The 16,583-nt window shown below is 43.4% G+C and overlaps 1 protein-coding gene across 3 annotated transcripts in view; it reads left to right on the plus strand.

The window, feature by feature from the left end:
* Nucleotides 1-2,681: 2,681 nt before the first annotated feature.
* The window catches only part of ZNF217 (zinc finger protein 217), a 28,150-nt gene continuing 14,248 nt past the window's right edge, over nt 2,682-16,583 (plus strand). The window contains exons 1-2 of one of the 3 annotated variants that reach the window (XM_008013762.3): nt 2,682-2,860; nt 13,921-15,629. In XM_008013762.3, coding sequence (XP_008011953.1) covers nt 14,264-15,629 — 1,366 coding nt within the window. In that variant the 5' untranslated portion in view covers nt 2,682-2,860; nt 13,921-14,263. Of the gene's footprint in view, nt 2,861-3,096; nt 3,211-13,920; nt 15,630-16,583 lie in introns of those variants that run through there. The other 2 variants (XM_008013781.3, XM_008013770.3) reach the window with 2 other exon arrangements.

Raw genomic sequence — 16,583 nt, forward strand, 5'->3', positions numbered from 1 at the left:
AATCAGATGTTGACTAAACGAAGAGGCCTTATATCACTAGAATTAAATCAGAGATAATGGTGTGATTTTATAAGCGCATACTAGGAAATATGTCTTAAGGAGGGCCTGTCTGTTTGGATAATTGTGAAAAATGAAGTGTAGCTGATGTTTGCTGCATTAAAACAAGGTGAAGTGGAGCTTTTCTGCCCTTTCTCCAAGTAACATATGCAGAGCTTTTCTTTGGGTTCCATTCTTTGTTTTTGTTGCTGGCATCTAGTAGCACCTGACTCCTTTAGAGATGGCCTAGGCAGGGAGTGATGGCGAAGCTGGATTTCTTGTGGGTGGAGCTAAGCGTAGGAAGACCAACGTTCGATTTTCAGTTTTCACTTCGTGCAATATGAGTTCCTGGATTTTATTACAAAACCAAATGTTTCCAGTGTTCTCCTGTTACTTTTGGAGTTTCCATATTTTAATTGTTTGAACTATACATGCTTTCCAAATAAATGTGAAGTATGAGTCTCACATTCTAAGGGAAGAATGTGTCTCAGGGAAGCCCTCCCGGGCGAATTCAGATCCCTCTATGTCCTTCGGGAAACACAGTATGTATTTGCAACCCAGCAGTCAGTCACTGGCAGAATTTTGCAACGATTTCCCAGTTTTGTTGGCAAGACTCCAGGAGAAGGTTCTTTGTAATTCTTTGCTCAAACATAAGGAGGATCACATATAAATAAAACTCTTAGAAGATAGATCAGTGAATATAATCATCTTTCAATTTTAAAAGCTACAACATAATAAGGCACTTTTTTTCTTTTTTTGAGGGAGGCGGTGAAACAGTAACAAATCATGATGCTATAATGTGAACAAAGTGGTAGCTTTGGAGGGCACAGGGGAAAACAAGCACAACCGTTTTTGCTCAGAAAATACTTCAGTAGCGGCAAGGTCTGAGAGCCAGGAATCTCCTTGTTCTTACTGAAACGATTATTTGTCAAAATATTTGATTGTTTCCCTATTCCCCCTGAAAAGTTTGGACTTTTCTTTATGCTCGATTTTGACACTGGAATTTTTAACTATCAGTGCTATTGTGTTTACAGCATTCAAGATCTCAGAGTTCAAAGGTTATCCATTAACATGTAGAATGAGGCTACACTTAAGGCTCAACCTGGTTCCACTTGTTCAGTTTCTTTGTTGTGTAGCAAGGCTCATAGTCATTTGTTTTCATAAAGTTAAATGAAGTTTCTTGTTTATGAAGAGTGTTTTTGGACTGTGTTTTAGAATGTGCCAATAAGATTAAAAAATATATTTTAAAGAAAGGTATTCATCTTTTGTGAGAAAAGGAATCCTAATACTAAAAGTGATCACTATCAGTGGACTTGAGTGAAAAAAAAAATCACCCAATTTAGGTTTTTAGTGCTGGCCTAAGAATCTACTGGCACTGCTAATTAATTAAGTGTGAGTAAGTAATTGATTCACTTCCTTTTTAAAAAAGACTAACCAGACCATATGTGGGGTTAGTAGTTATATATAAAATGACAGCAAAACATGACACTTGGCAAATTCTTCCCCTTTGCTGAGCTAGCTGTCTTCTCAAATTCCTTTTCCTATTTATTAAGATTGCATTGCTCACCAGCTCCGGATCATTTCTGTAGTGCGTTCTTTGATTTAGGAAATACATATTTTAAATGCTTTTCTTGATGTGTTTTAAAGTTTCATTTTGGATATGCCGAAGGCCAGTAAAAAGATAAATATTTGGCTATTTTGTTGGTAGCGACTTGCATAGATCCATTTCACATTTGCATTAGTATCCATTTTGGGGCAGAAAAGTTGGGGGTGTGCTTGTTGTGTCTATGGTTCCTCGAGGCTTACTTAAAATGGGGAAATATCACAGGCTTTGGGAATCAGAACCTATTTTTGTCCTTTTTTTTAGCAAGGAAAAAAAAAACAGTTGGGAAACGCTTTAAATGAGTTGGGCGTAGGAAGGAGGGGGAAAGGGTAGCGTTTTTTTTTTTTTTTGTCCCCACTTTTTTTGTCGCCGGTTTCCTCCAAATGGATTTCTATCAAAACCAAGTAGATTCTTGGAACCTAGACTAAGTTTAGAAATCTCAAGTTAGAATAGCGCAAGCCCGGCCCTTTCAGGAAAAAAAAAAATCAGAACAATTAAATAGCTTTCTGAAGATACTCATTTAAAAACTGTTTATCTTCTCGACCTTCTTCACGCTTGAAGAAAATCTGAGGTGTTTTTCGCGCACAGCTGCCGTCTAACCCGCGCCCAACTGCGTTAAGGTTTTTGTTTGTAATTCGGGGTGACCCAGGGGTTCGGGCCCCGAGCCCCTCCCCTCGCCCGGGCACACCTTGCAGAGGAGGGGGCGACGGGGACGGGGGACGAGGCCCGGGTCTGCGCCTGCGCACACCCTCGCGGTCCCCCTCCCCTAGTACCTGTCTCGGCTACGGCCGCGGCGCGCGCCCGCCACGTTAAGCCGGATGGCGGGAGGAGGGGTGCGGGGCCGAGGACGCGGGGAGGGTGGCACGGCGCGCGCTCGCGCTCGCTCGCTTCCCGGAGGCGGAGTCGCGGCGGGGGGCGGAGCGGGGGCGCGCCTATGCTGGTCACGTGGGCGCTGGGGCGGGGCCGGGCGCGGAGCGGGGCGGGGCGGCCGGTGAAGGCAGGGGGCGGGGCGTCTCCGAGCGGCGGGGCCGAGGGAGGGCGCAACAGCTGCTCCCTGAACACTTTCTGACCCAACAGTCCCCCAGCGCCGGACGCGCCGCGCCCCGGCGGCTCTAGGGACCCCCCGTGCCTGCACTGTCCCCGCGCGGACGAGTAGGGGGCGCCCGCGCCTTTGCCCCCCGTGCGCACCCCCGCCCCGCTCACCTTAGCCCCGCGCCCGAGGTGAGCCCGGCCCCCAAATCTTCCGGGCGGGGGTGGGGGTGGGGGACGCTTTTTTTTTGTCGGGGGGGGTCTTGGAAGCGCGAAGCTACGAGGCGCCCCGGCGGATGGCTGCACACCTCGCCCGGGGCTCCCCGTGTCTTTTGGGGGGCCGGGTGCGGGCGGGGAATCCGGGAGGTGTCCGCACAAAAGGCCGAGAGAAACTCCGCGACGCCTCCCTCCCTCCCTCCGCCCTCCCCGCCCCCTCCCCTCCGCGCCCGCTCCTCCTCATTCAAACCCGGCCGGCCCGAGTGGTGTCAGCTCAGTCCCGGCCGCCGCCGCGCGAGGAAATGGCCGAGGAGCCGGAGCCGCAGGTAAAGGGGGCGCGCCCCCCGCCCGCGCCACCCGGGGCGCCCGCCCGGTCCTGCGGAGGCTCCCGCGCCGCCCCCGAGGCGCCCGGCTCGTTGTCTTGTCCCCCCCAGGATGACTCCAGTTCCCCGCCTCAGCTTTCTATCCGCTCCTCTAGGGCGCCCCCTCCCCAGCCGGCTCCGGCGTTTCCGCCCGCGGGAAGGTGCGGGCGATTCCGGACTGCATCCGCTCTTGGCCGTCACACTCACGCCGCACGATTCAGAAGGGTTTGGGGTGCGGTGTCCCCAGAATCTCCGCCGGGAGCAGGGGTCCGGGGGCTGCGGGGGTGGGCGGTAGGGGGTTGTTCCGAAAAGTTGGGTCGCCCCTCGGGGCGAGTCTCCCAATTTGCCCACTCGGCCCTTGGGGCGCGGGCGGAGAGAGTACGTCGGCGTGGGGTCCCCAGCGATGCCCGGGGAGGGGTCGGGGCAAGTTGGAAACGGCCAAAACAATGCGTCCGGACGGGCATCCCCCGCAAACAATGGCCGGGACGGTCCACACGGGCCGGGCGGAGGGCGCGTCTAAGGGACCGCGGGAGGGGCTGGGCCTCGCCGCGGACCCCGACGCGCGCCCCGGCCCTCGACGCGCGACCGGGTGATTCCCTCGGGTGCCCAAAAATCTGTCCCCGGGAGTCTCGGGGCGCCTGCTCATCCCTGAGTAGGGATGCACGGGCTGCGTTTCCTGGATATGTGCGATAAGGTGGCTTTTTTCCCCTCTAATTTTAAAGATTTTTATTTGAGTCTTAATGTTGTATAAAACACGTAATGTCTTTACAACTCAATTGTAGTGGAACACCCAAAGCCAGCTGGAAGCAGAACTGGGAGCTCTAAAGGGCAGGAAGGATTGAAATGCTAGCCCAAAAGTGTTGCTGCTTTTTTTTTTTTTTTTTTTAAAGGGAAGTTTCTGCCAGGAGGTGCCGAGTGGTGAAACCGCTCAGTTTCAGATGCACAGCCCTCTTGTGTCTCGATTTGGCCCCGACTACGAGCGGGACGGGATGGTGGAGGGGCGGAGGGCGCTGCTGGGGGCTCAGGAGGCTGGATTTGGGGCCGCCTGGGCGGTCCCGCCCGAGGGGCTAGACCCGGCACGCGGGGCGCGCAGCCGGAACCTGGGTCCCGGGGATTTGGGAAGACGTTCAGGGCCCCGGTTGGAACCCACATTTTGGGATTCTGGGTAGGGCCACCAAAGACGGGAAGGCGCATTCTTGGGCGGGTGGGGTGGGGGTGGGGTGAGCAGGCGGGGAGTTTTCCGCCAGGTTTAGTTACAGGAGCTAGAAAAGGCCCGTTCTGGGACCCTGGCATCCGGGCCACCCTGGGAGCCCCAGAAAGTCTTTTCTCTTTTTTTATTCTCCCTGCCCCCCCGCCCCATAAAAGGATAGTCATTTCAGGTTTAAGGCTTTGGTGTATTGTTCCACTTCGAAATTCCTTGAGCCTCAGTTTATCTTCCTGAATCAGCCTATGGGGCTTGAAGCGTTGAACATTCCTGAACACAGAGGAAGTAAATGGCGGTTGCAGTGGTCCATTGGCCAGTTTGGGGGTCCTGTATTATTGGCCACCGTATGTCCTACAGCGTAGCTAGGTTTCTTAGTTTTCTAGATCGTTTGGAAGCATTAAGCTGTATGTTTTAAGAAGCCTAGGTCTGATTTAGTTCAGGTTGATTCAATTATGTCTTCATCGCTTTTGAGTTGGTTGAGTGACTTGACATGAGATTAAGCTCAACAAAAGAAAAGGCGAGGTAGCAACAGCTGCCGTCCAGGCCTGGCCACTAGGTAGGGGTCTTAGGAGGCCTTTTACCTTCTCTTTTGTATATGTCAAGAAGGACATTCACAATATTCTTATTTCACTGTACTTCTTTCCCCTGAAATGGATGTTCTTTCTTGACTGATACCAAGACTTAAAATGCTGTTTTATGATACTTAGACATTGAGTAATAGATGTAGTTTCTAAAAGCCTTTATGTGTCTGCAGTGACAAGTGTAGAGGAATAACCTCATTTCTTTCTGTCTGAAAATATAACAGGCAAGCCACTAGTTTGTGCTTGCTTAGTTAATGTGTGCTAAGAACTTTTAAGGTGTGTCCTTAATGGTAGATAACTTTTTCCTTCTGAGAAGTCATATTTATTTTAGATACTGTTTTGTTCAGTGTTCCAGAGACTAATAGTGTTTCGATTTGTTTTGTTTCCTAACCCTGATGTTGCTGCCATTTTTAATCGGTTATGTAAGGATTAAATTCAAGAGGCAGTGACTTATTTAAAATTCAGTTGTCAGTAGTTACAAGGCAGATTTATAATTTATTTTAATTGTTAGAATAGGATTAATAATCTGTTTGTTTGGAATTTTAATTATTTGGCGTGATGAGGAAAGCTAGTCCTTTAGATAGAATTGTGTCTTTATTTGCCTACAGAAGGAGGAAGTAGAGGACAAGATATGATTTTTATTGGTGAAGGACACACACTTTTTTCTTTAGTGTCCCACTTCTTTTAATCCTTTTGTCTTCACAACACTTTCCTAACGCTTTGCAGTTTGACCTTTGCTGTTTTTTAATAACTTGTGAGATCGAAGTTTAGCAGTTCTGTTGGGTTCCTATTCCCTTTCACTTCTTACTCAGAAAAAGGAACTAATACACCACTTAGAAAAAATTTGTAGAAAACTTTTCTCCCCTTTACCCTGAGGAATCTATTTTGGTAATAGGTCAAAATTTTTTTCCAGGTAGTAGGGGAGGAAGGAGGAGCGATGAAGGTTTTGACTTTGACTGCCTTTACTTTTAAGGTGGGGGTAAATTTGCATTTTCTTTATAAGCCTCCATTTTTGGCAGGAAAACTTCAGGGAGGAGTAGGAGCTCCTAATCCCCTTCCAGTGGACTTGTTTTGGAGGAAATCTCAAAATAAGACTTAATCATCAAGTCACTTATAAACTGATGAAATAATTAAGGAATATAATGGCCTGGCAATGACTAAGTCCTTCTATCTCCTCATTGCAGATACATGCTAATCACTTTTTTCTCTCTTAACAACATTTATTATGAAATGGCATGTTTTCGCCACAGCAGGGTAGCCATTTCCCAACCCTGGAGCACTGCTAATTCTGAGATGCCTGATTAGAGCCTCGGGGGTCCCAGAAGATGTGCTGTTTTCCCACTTTATAAAATTACATTCTTTTCTCACAGTTGTCACAAACATGATATTGGTTGGTAAGAACTTTGGAGTAGTTTTAATGACTCTTGACTGCCTCAAAGATGGCACTTTAAAAAAGGAGCTAACTTTATCTGACGCTATTTGAAAGTAAATGATTGGACCCTTTTTATGTTTTATATGAAGCTTTGTTTCCATTTGCTTAAAAAAAAAATCCAAATTGTCCCATCTCCTGTATGCCCATATGGCCTGTATGTATAGATTTTGAGGTTGCTGCGTATGATTTGTTTTAAATGGTTCATTCCTAATTTCCCATTTCAGTTTAATCCCTGAGCAGAATGTTTAATGAATGAATTGGGAAGGTGAAGCTGAAGGACTGAGCAATGGCTGTTTTCAAGCCTTAGAATTAGAAAGTAGGAATGAAAAACATGAGACAGTTGCATAAACTGAGTATTGCACTAATAAAATAAATGTAATAAAATTTTAAATCCAGTTACTACAATTGAAATATACAGAATTAGTTTTTAGATTACTGGGATATTAAAAAATAAAAACCTGAAAGGTATTTACAGAACAGCTACCAAAATGGAATTAAAGGAATCTCAATCTTGTTAAATATTCTAAAGAGTGAAGGGTTTGGTTACAGCATGTAAATTAAACTTGAGACAATGGCGGGGTGGGGGGGGGGGGGGGTCTTGATCCGCACACCTCATCTCCAGATTTTGGCGGGGAGGGGTGTTAACTAGTTTAAATGCACGTGGAAGAAAAAATGTATTACACAAAGACGGCAGGAAATTTCTTAAATTCGGGTAAAGGAAGCCTGATTATTGAATATCACTTAAGGGCCTCATTTTAGAGGCAGTGTAAAAACTTTTCTGAAATGCTCATGTTTTTGGAGTAAGGTGAACTGGGTTATTTTTCCCCAACCAGTAATAACAGACAAATTTGCAGTGGTATCTGGGGCAAAGGTTTTTGAATTTAGACCACGAGGGCAGATAGAAATCTGACTTTAAGGAAGTAGAAGAACAGGGACCATTCTTTCCTAAAATCTGCAGCTCACGATGACATGCTCAATTCTTGTACACATCTATCTTCCAGATAAATAGGGGGGAAGCCCCTGCTAGCCAGCTGCCGCCACATATTACCCTTTTATATTTAACGTTGGAATGCTTTCCATTTGAACATTTGTTGACTGACTGTTCTGAACATCTCCATTACTTCCTGCCCAGGGTATCAGCATAACTGAGTTACTGGAAATTTGGGGACAGTTTGGTAATTTTATGATAAAGTTGAGAAATAAAATTACTAAACCTGAAAAGACAGCTGAAGAAGTTGTATGAGAGAGTGAGTTGGATTCCTTACTTAGCCTTTGTTCTTATTAAGCTTTACAAAACTTGTTTCTGACCTCCACATGCATGTACTTCCTATGGATAAGCTCCCCTAGACTCAGAAGCTAGGTTTTTAACGGATTTGTGTAGTGTTTCTGTATTGGTGTTCCATTATTTTCGGGTGTGTCTGGAAACCTTTGAAATTTAAAATATAGTTAAATGGACCGGAAATGTAGACTCTAGACATTTCTTGAATCAACCTTAGGAATAATACTTCTACCTGTATCAAATAAGGATAACATAAAGCATCTCAGTTATACTGAAGAAGTGTGTTTCTTTCTTTTGTAATCAATATATATATTTTTTTCAGTTTATAAATCTACTGAACAGTGATTGTATTATTAATTGAAAGGAGACTTTTCCCCTTGATTTTGAAAGCAAACAGGTGACTGGAAAGAGCCAGATATATATTTTTTTCAGTTTATAAATCTACTGAACAGTGATTGTATTATTAATTGAAAGGAGACTTTTCCCCTTGATTTTGAAAGCAAACAGGTGACTGGAAAGAGCCAGATACACAACTTTAGTATGTAGTCAACAAAAGATAGGATGGGAATATTTAAATCTTGCAGAAGAAAGATGTTATGCCTTAAAAGGCATTGCCTAAGCTTGTATTTAAGTAGGTTACTTGAATTGTGTTTAATTCAGAGCGCTCACTGGAAAAAGCGGTATAGTGTAGTGGTCTAGTAATGGGCATAGTTATTTGTGTGTGTGTGTGTATATATATATATAGATGTGTGTAATACACACACGTTCAGTGTTTTCATTGCAGAGAGTTAGTGCAGGTAAAGATAGAACAGTTTATTAATTTGCTGAAATCTTTTTGGTGCAGTTAGGCCTGTCAAATTTTTACAGATACGAGATTGTACTGGTTAAGTAGTAGTAATAGGAGAAATGGATAGCAATGCTTAATCTTGCTTAATTAAAGTGTTTAAAAATTCACTTTCCTTATAACTCTTTTTTTCAGATCAGGATGTTTTTAAAAACTACTTTGGATATGACAGTACCTGTTAATACTGAAACTAAAGCTACTATATTATACTTAAAGTTCTTATTAAGATCCCCTAACTGGCCTTAACTGATTTTGTGATGAATCAGGCAGTTTCTAGTTAATGACACTCAAATATGCTATATGATTATATTTTTATAGTACTTTGATCTCTAATCCTAGTTATAATTGGTAATTTATGAACAATTTCAGCAAAATGAAGTTATTTCCTTTATGAGCTTCCCAAGTTTGAAGAGTTGAGGTTGTAACCTTAAATAAAAACTTTGAATATTCCCATCTTTTTCTTTTGCTTACCTTGGAAGCATCTTTCCACAGCTATATTAGGAACATTGGGTTGACCATTTAGCCTGATGGGTGTGACCCCTAGTAATTTCCTTGAAACAGTGTTGAAGAATTTAGAGCATTAAAAATAAAAAATAAAAAAACCTGTAGCTTTTTGATTGTTAGTAGATGGCTATACAGAGTTTTCTTCACTTGTCAGATTAAGAAAAAATACTGTGTGTAAGATACAGAGGGAAAACTTTCAGAAAAAGTGTAAACTTCTAGCCAGGTCTTGAAGATAATTTTGTAGCTTTCAGGGTACAAATGCATTGACCAGAGAATAGATATTTAAGTTGAATTTTTTAATAACTCCTGATTTGGACACTTCAGTAACTTGGGAAAAAGTAGCCTTATTAGCAGTATGACAGATTGTGTATAAATATAATTTTTCTGTGTTTTTGAGGACTTTGAATACCTTATGGCTTCATATTATGGTAGATTCATATCAACAATGTAAGATAACCTGTGAAGCTGAGACAAAGAGGCTGTGCTGTTTCTAAAAGTTAACAGTTTGAGTACATCTGGATGTAAAGAAAAATATTCCCAAGTTACAGTAATTGTCAGCAAAGTGGCTGTTGTACCTAATTAGTTGTACTTAAGCACAGATTACTGTGGTTTTTATTAAGCAGTGTATAATGTGTCGTATTTGCTAATTTCAAGATCTACGGGTAGTGGTAGAATTCATAGTAGCTTTAGTCGCAAATCAGTGTGTAAATAGTGATCTAAAGAACATCACGTTTCTAGTCCAGCCTTTTCTAGCAGTATGGTTCCTACTGGATTTCAAAGATTATGCTCTGGCAAATTGTAAAAGTGTCTACTTAAATAATCCCAATATAAATTAAACCCTAGTAGTCTCTCAAAATATAGCTATACTGCATAGCCACTTGCCTTAGGTGTTAGGGGGTATTTGAGTTAAGGTTAAGTTCTGTCGTTTACTGGAGTAAAGATTTTAAAATGTTTTTAAACATTGGAAAACATTTTTGTGAAGTACTTTTCAGTAAGCTTAGTGTGTTCATAATGCTCACTTCCTTGCAAACTAGAAGCATTTAGATTATAGTGTTGGATTATAATATCCTCCTTTTCCCCTTCAGTTCTTTGTCAAGAAAGACAATGGACTCTATCAGCAGTGCCATCAGTTTACTGCTGCCTTATGTGTGCAGGAGTGTGGAGAGCTGGAGGCTTCTGGGAAGGCTTGTGTTTGCGCACACACCCCATTCAATTGGAATGGTGATTTGCTGTTAGTAGATTAGAGTTTCTATTTTGCTGTATTCCGTTATTAACGTCTTTATTGTTACAACCACTTTGATTACTGATTAGCTAATTGGTTTTAATCGATGTAAACCTGGTTTAAAATTATTCATTGTTTTAGAGTTTAAGGAAGTGTTCTGTCCAGTATGTTACAGTTTCTAAGCCAAGAGCTGAAGGCATTTGCTGTCAGAGATAGCCCTAGGATGCCCAGCATTTTTATTTTGGAGGGTCATAAGTGGAGTGAGTATAAATTCAAATGGTGCAGTTTTTTTTTTTTTGCTTGTGCTGATCAACTTTATGGTGTGTTTAATGCAATTTTTTTTATTACACTTGAAATGGCACTCTTGAGGTTGCAGAATGGCAATTAGATGACAGCCACTGATAGCCATGTAGAAGTTTTGATGAATATGCAAGTTAATTTTAATTTCTGATCAGTTACGGTTAGTGACTGTGGCCAAACATGTGTGTACTGATTCTACACGTATGCTAATTCCATGACGTTTATTCCCCAGCTGTGTGTTGAGTGCCTGACCCTGTGTCCAGCACCTTGTCCCAGGCATTGGGGGCAGCAGTGGACAAGGCAACAGAGTCTTGATCCTGAGGTGTTACTTTTCGAAAAAGACAGTTACAAGCAAACAAGCAGGATGGTTTTAGATCTGGACAGAAGTTTTCAGAGGAAGTCATCCCTGAGCTGTCACAATGCTTTGGGGGTAGGGTGTGCTGGGCAGTCAGGGATGGCACCTTTGGGGTGCCTAAGGATTCCTGTGACCCTGGGAGCTTAGGACAGTTAGGCACAATTGATTATCAGAGTCTGTCTCAGAAGCTTCCCTTGAGAAAGAATTGCTGCTGTTTTGCCAGGAGGGTTTCCTTCCCCATCTGACCACACAGGAAGACCCCTTGGCCTAGAATGCCTGCCCTCATCTCCAGGTCTCCCAGGCTGTTCACCCTCCCAGGCAAAGTGGAAGCTTCCTCTCTTCTTAGATCGTTTCCCACTGAACCTCCTTCATTGTCCTTCACTGCAGTGAAATAATCCTGCAAGGTCTTGGGTGGAGAGTGATGGTAACTTCAGATAATTGAGAATTGGAACCAAAACATTCTTCTGTTAGTAAATGTTTTCAGTAAGTTATGCTGTCTCCCTGAGTGGGAAATAATAAAGTTACACTCCATCATGTTTCTTTTCTTTCTTTTTTTTTTTTTTGGGTGGGGGGAGACAAAGTCTTGCTCCGTTGTCCAGGCTGGAACGCAGTGGTGCGATCTTGGCTCACTGTAACCTTCACCTCCTGGGTTCAAGTGATTCCCAAGTAGCTGGGATTACAGGTGTGTATCACCATGCCCAGCTAATTTTTGTGTTTTTAGCAGATAAGGGGTTTCACCATGTTGGCCAGGCTGGTCTCCAACTCCTGGCCTGAAGTGATCCACCCACCTCAGCCTCCCAAAGCATTGGGATTACAGGCATGAGCCATTGTGCCCGGCCTCACATCTTATTTCTAATCCCGAGACTGAGTGTAGAGCTGGTGTCTTGTTTTTGGAAAGGATGTCAGTAGAGAAGTGGAGTTCCCCAAAATTACAGTTTCACATATTAGTCAAGTTTCTAAAATACAGTAATAATGTTGAGAGCTGACATAGGGACTAACTTAGATTTTTTTTTTCCCCCAAATTCTCACCTAACTTTGATTTTGCTAAATAAGGACATTTAAAAAAAAAAAAAAAAACTCCACTATTGCCTGTTGCCACTATTTGATTTCTTGAAAAATAAGCGTATTTTAGCATCTAAAAGTAGGAATGACCTCAAATAAATGAGTCTTTGTTCTTGGCCAGAGAAAACGTTGTCAGAGTTTGATAACTGTTTTTCTAGGGTATGTGCTGTTATTCAGTTAAAATATTGCCTGGGATGCTGGCATTCACTAAATACTTGTTGAATAAGCAAATGAAACTTAAACTTCTATGTATAGAAACCTAAGTTGTCAGACTCATGTCCAAATATCACTTCGCATTCTGATTAGCAGAGTAATTGAATATTCTTTTCAGTGTGTAGATCTATCCCCAGAATCACAGAATATTGGAACTATAAAGGTCATCCTATAGTTTAACCAACTGCATTAAATACATAATAGAAGGAGGTGGTATGTGGCAGTGACAGCTTGAAGGTTGTGACTAGAACTCGGGTCTCTGGTGTGTTCTATTATATCACACCAAGCTGGTCACCAGCCCATGTGTTGATCCTCCATTGTGATTGCAACAAAGAAAAGACTTCAGGACATTCTTTCTTTTACCCTAATCCTTGATCTGCAGTCTTATTTAGAAAAGCTTAATGTTAAAGATCTAGTTTATTCAAAACTAAAGATAACAAGGAGTATGAGAATTTATTTTGGAGTGTAAAGGAGATGTTTCCTTGCCTTCTCTGAGTCTACAGGCCCTCCTTACTCTTTAAGGAAGTAGAGAGAGGGAGGAAAATAAACTATGTTTTTGTTTTTTATGGTTACTTTGCTGGGAGTAGTTTGCATGCCTTTTGATTTTCTTGGGTGGAATTAACTGACTAAAGTTTTAAGTAGTTGGGACTATTTAAAAACAATGCCTATCCAATGTTTGCCATAAAGGCAGAGGGTATTGGCTTTAGAAGTTAATTCTTCTCCAGGAGTGAAAAAGTAGCTTCTAAACCAGAAGCAGCAGAGCTAAATAAAGTAATTTTCCACCTGGCCAGTGCATGATGTGAAAGGTAGATTAAAAAACGAGAGGACCCATTTTCTGATGAAAGACTAAGCCCTGTTGAAACAGCCCTGTTTGAGGATTTTATTTTAAATCTATACATTCACAAAGGAGCTTTGTGTATGTCTTTCCCTATTTGTTGTTTGGACTAGGAAGCCCCACCCAGTGCTTGTTGAAGGCAGAAAGTTGTTGAAAGCAAGCCCGGATTTGAACAGTGGATTGAGGTTTGGAATATACAGTGAACCAAAATATATCAGGGTTCCCCTGCCCAAGATGAGTGACCGTTCTGAGGTGTTTCATATTTCTTGAATGGGGATTTTAGGAAAAGTTTCTGTATTTCTGTGCTCATTTTGTTGATCTCTGTATGTGCAATCTCTGAGGGTGTGTTTGGGCACTTAGATTTCTTGGATGCAGATTTGCTTGTATACAAAACATTTTAAATTGTTTTATATACACTGGATTTAAAATTTTTTAGTTTACAAAATTTTTTCATCTTAATTTTCACAGTTCTTACAGTCTTTAGATTTAGGAAGGCTGTTGATGGCATCCACATGTGCATCTTAGTGACATTTAAAATGTGTTCAGCTGAATTTAACAATTTCTGACCTAAAACTTGACATTTTAGATTTAAGTCAGTAAAGCACTGATTTCAACTGGATTTTAACTGGATGGAATTCTGATTTAATAAGTGTACTGACTGGATAAAATGCCAGTGACTTAATTAACAAGCATGTTTAACAGGATGCTGTATATATTAGTTAAAAGTGAAGCAATTGAATTAGGTTATCTTCTCTGCTGCATGGAAAAGACGGTCTGACTCACCCACACCAGCCTTCTCTCTGCTCTGAGTGTAGCTAACCGTTTCTGTTTTTTTTCCTCTAGGGTTTGGAAATCCCTTGTCTCCAGGTTGCTGGGATTGACTTCTTGCTCAATTGAAACACTCATTCAATGGAGACAAAGAGAACTCATGCTTTGTGCTGATTCATATTTGAATCAAAGCATTGGGGAGTCTGTATGCCTTGTTTGTGGAAAGAACCAGTGACACCACCACTGAGCTTCCTAAAAGTTCCGAAGAAGTTAGAGGACTAGACACTTTCTTTTGAACTTTTATAATAAATATTTGTTCTGGTTTTTGAAGCCCAGGGCTGTTAGAGGGGTGAGTGACAAGTCTTACAAGTGGCCTTATTCCAACTCCAGAAATTCCCCAAGGGAACTTTGAGATTATATGCAATCGAAAGTGACAGGAAACATGCCAACTCAATCCCTCTTGATGTACATGGATGGGCCAGAAGTGATCGGCAGCTCTGTTGGCAGTCAGGTGGAGATGGAGGATGCCATGTCAATGAAAGGGGCCGCTGTTGTTCCATTCCGAGCTACGCAAGAGAAAAATGTCATCCAAATAGAGGGGTATATGCCCTTGGATTGCATGTTCTGCAGCCAGACCTTCACACATTCGGAAGACCTTAATAAACACGTCTTAATGCAACACCGGCCTACCCTTTGTGAACCAGCAGTTCTGCGGGTTGAAGCAGAGTATCTTAGTCCCCTTGATAAAAGTCAAGTACGAACAGAACCTCCCAAGGAAAAGAATTGCAAGGAAAATGAAGACTTGAGCTGTGAGATATGCGGGCAGACATTTCGAGTGGCTTTTGATGTTGAGATCCACATGAGGACACACAAAGATTCTTTCACTTACGGGTGTAACATGTGCGGAAGGAGATTCAAGGAGCCTTGGTTTCTGAAAAATCACATGCGGACACATAATGGCAAATCGGGGGCCAGGAGCAAACTGCAGCAAGGCATGGAGAGTCCCGCGACGATCAACGAGGTCGTCCAGGTGCACGCGGCTGAGAGCATACCCTCTCCTTACAAAATCTGCATGGTTTGTGGCTTCCTATTTACAAATAAAGAAAATCTAATTGAGCACAGCAAGGTGCACACCAAAAAAACTGCTCCCGGTACCAGCAGCGCGCAGACAGACTCTCCACAAGAAGGAATGCCGTCCTCCAGGGAAGACTTCCTGCGGTTGTTCAACTTGAGACCAAAATCTCACCCTGACACGGGGAAGAAGCTTGTCAAATGCATACCTCAGCTCGATCCGTTCACCACCTTCCAGGCTTGGCAGCTGGCTACCAAAGGAAAAGTTGCCATTTGCCAAGAAGAAGTGAAGGAATCGGGACAAGAAGGGAGCACCGACAACGATGATTCGAGCTCCGAGAAGGAGCTTGGAGAAAATAAGGGCAGTTGTGCAGGCCTCTCGCAAGAGAAAGAGAAGTGCAGACACTCCAACGGTGACGCGCCCTCCGGGGACGCGGATCCCAAGTTACCCAGCAGCAAGGAGAAGCCCACGCACTGCTCCGAGTGCGGCAAAGCTTTCAGAACCTACCACCAGCTGGTCTTGCACTCGAGGGTCCACAAGAAGGACCGGAGGGCTGGCGCGGAGTCGCCCACCATGTCTGTGGAGGGGAGGCAGCCGGGGACATGCTCTCCTGACCTCGCCACCCCTCTGGATGAAAACGGAGCCGTGGATCGAGGGGAAGGTGGTTCTGAAGACGGATCTGAGGATGGGCTTCCCGAAGGAATCCATCTGGGTAAGCTGCCCTGTCTCCCTCCCGTGCTGTTCCGCCTGTGCCTGTCTGTCTGTCTGTCTGTCTCCCTCCCCCTCTCTTCCCATCTCTAGACAACGCTGGCCAGGAATGGAGTTTGGAGAGCCAGAGTCAAATCCAGGCTCTTTTTGGTATCACTCTGTGTAAGCCATTTAACTTCTCGGGGCCTTAATTTTCTCATTTCTGTAATAACAGGGTTGAGTTAAAAGGTCTCCTTGTTCTGAAAATCTTGTGTGTTTTTTTTTTAAACGTTGAACGTTTTGCTCACAAAACATGGTGTTTTTTTTTTTAAAATAACTTGTGCATCCAGTCCAAATGCACTGCTTCTTAACTGGGATGATTTTGCTCCCAGTCAGTATCTGGCAATGTCTGGAGGCATTTTGGTGGTTATACTGTGTGTGGGGGTGTGTGCGTGCACGTGTGCTTGTGTGCCTACTGGCATCCAGTGGGCAGAGGCCAGGGACACTGCTCGGTATGGTACAACGCACAGGACAGCCCCATCATCAAAGAATTATCTGGTCCCAAGTATCAATAGTTTCATCATTGAGAGACCCTAGCCTTCACCTAAGGTTTTCTGGTGTTCCTGATCTTATCTGTAGTGAATTTCCAGTGGTCATAAAAGGCACTGGGAGTGATGATCAACTAGAGCCAGGAATATTACTTGGGCAGCCATTTGGTGCTGTCCGAAACCCTATCCTTTCTGTCTGGCAAGCTGGTATCCATTAATTGGTACTTCAAGAACCCAAATGATTTATCATAAAATACAAGGAATGTTGGGCACACCAAGACATTTTTAAGAAAGCTCATTTGCTCGCAAAATTTTCATTGTACTAACGGCATTTATAGAAACAGAAGGCGATCACTGAAGGCATGCTCACATAATATTCCTGAACCCTGGTGGGCGTTATCTAGGGCGCAAAGGATTCCACCTGTGTTTGG

This window comes from Chlorocebus sabaeus, chromosome 2, assembly GCF_047675955.1.
Source record: "Chlorocebus sabaeus isolate Y175 chromosome 2, mChlSab1.0.hap1, whole genome shotgun sequence".
Classification (NCBI taxonomy): Eukaryota; Metazoa; Chordata; class Mammalia; order Primates; family Cercopithecidae; genus Chlorocebus; species Chlorocebus sabaeus.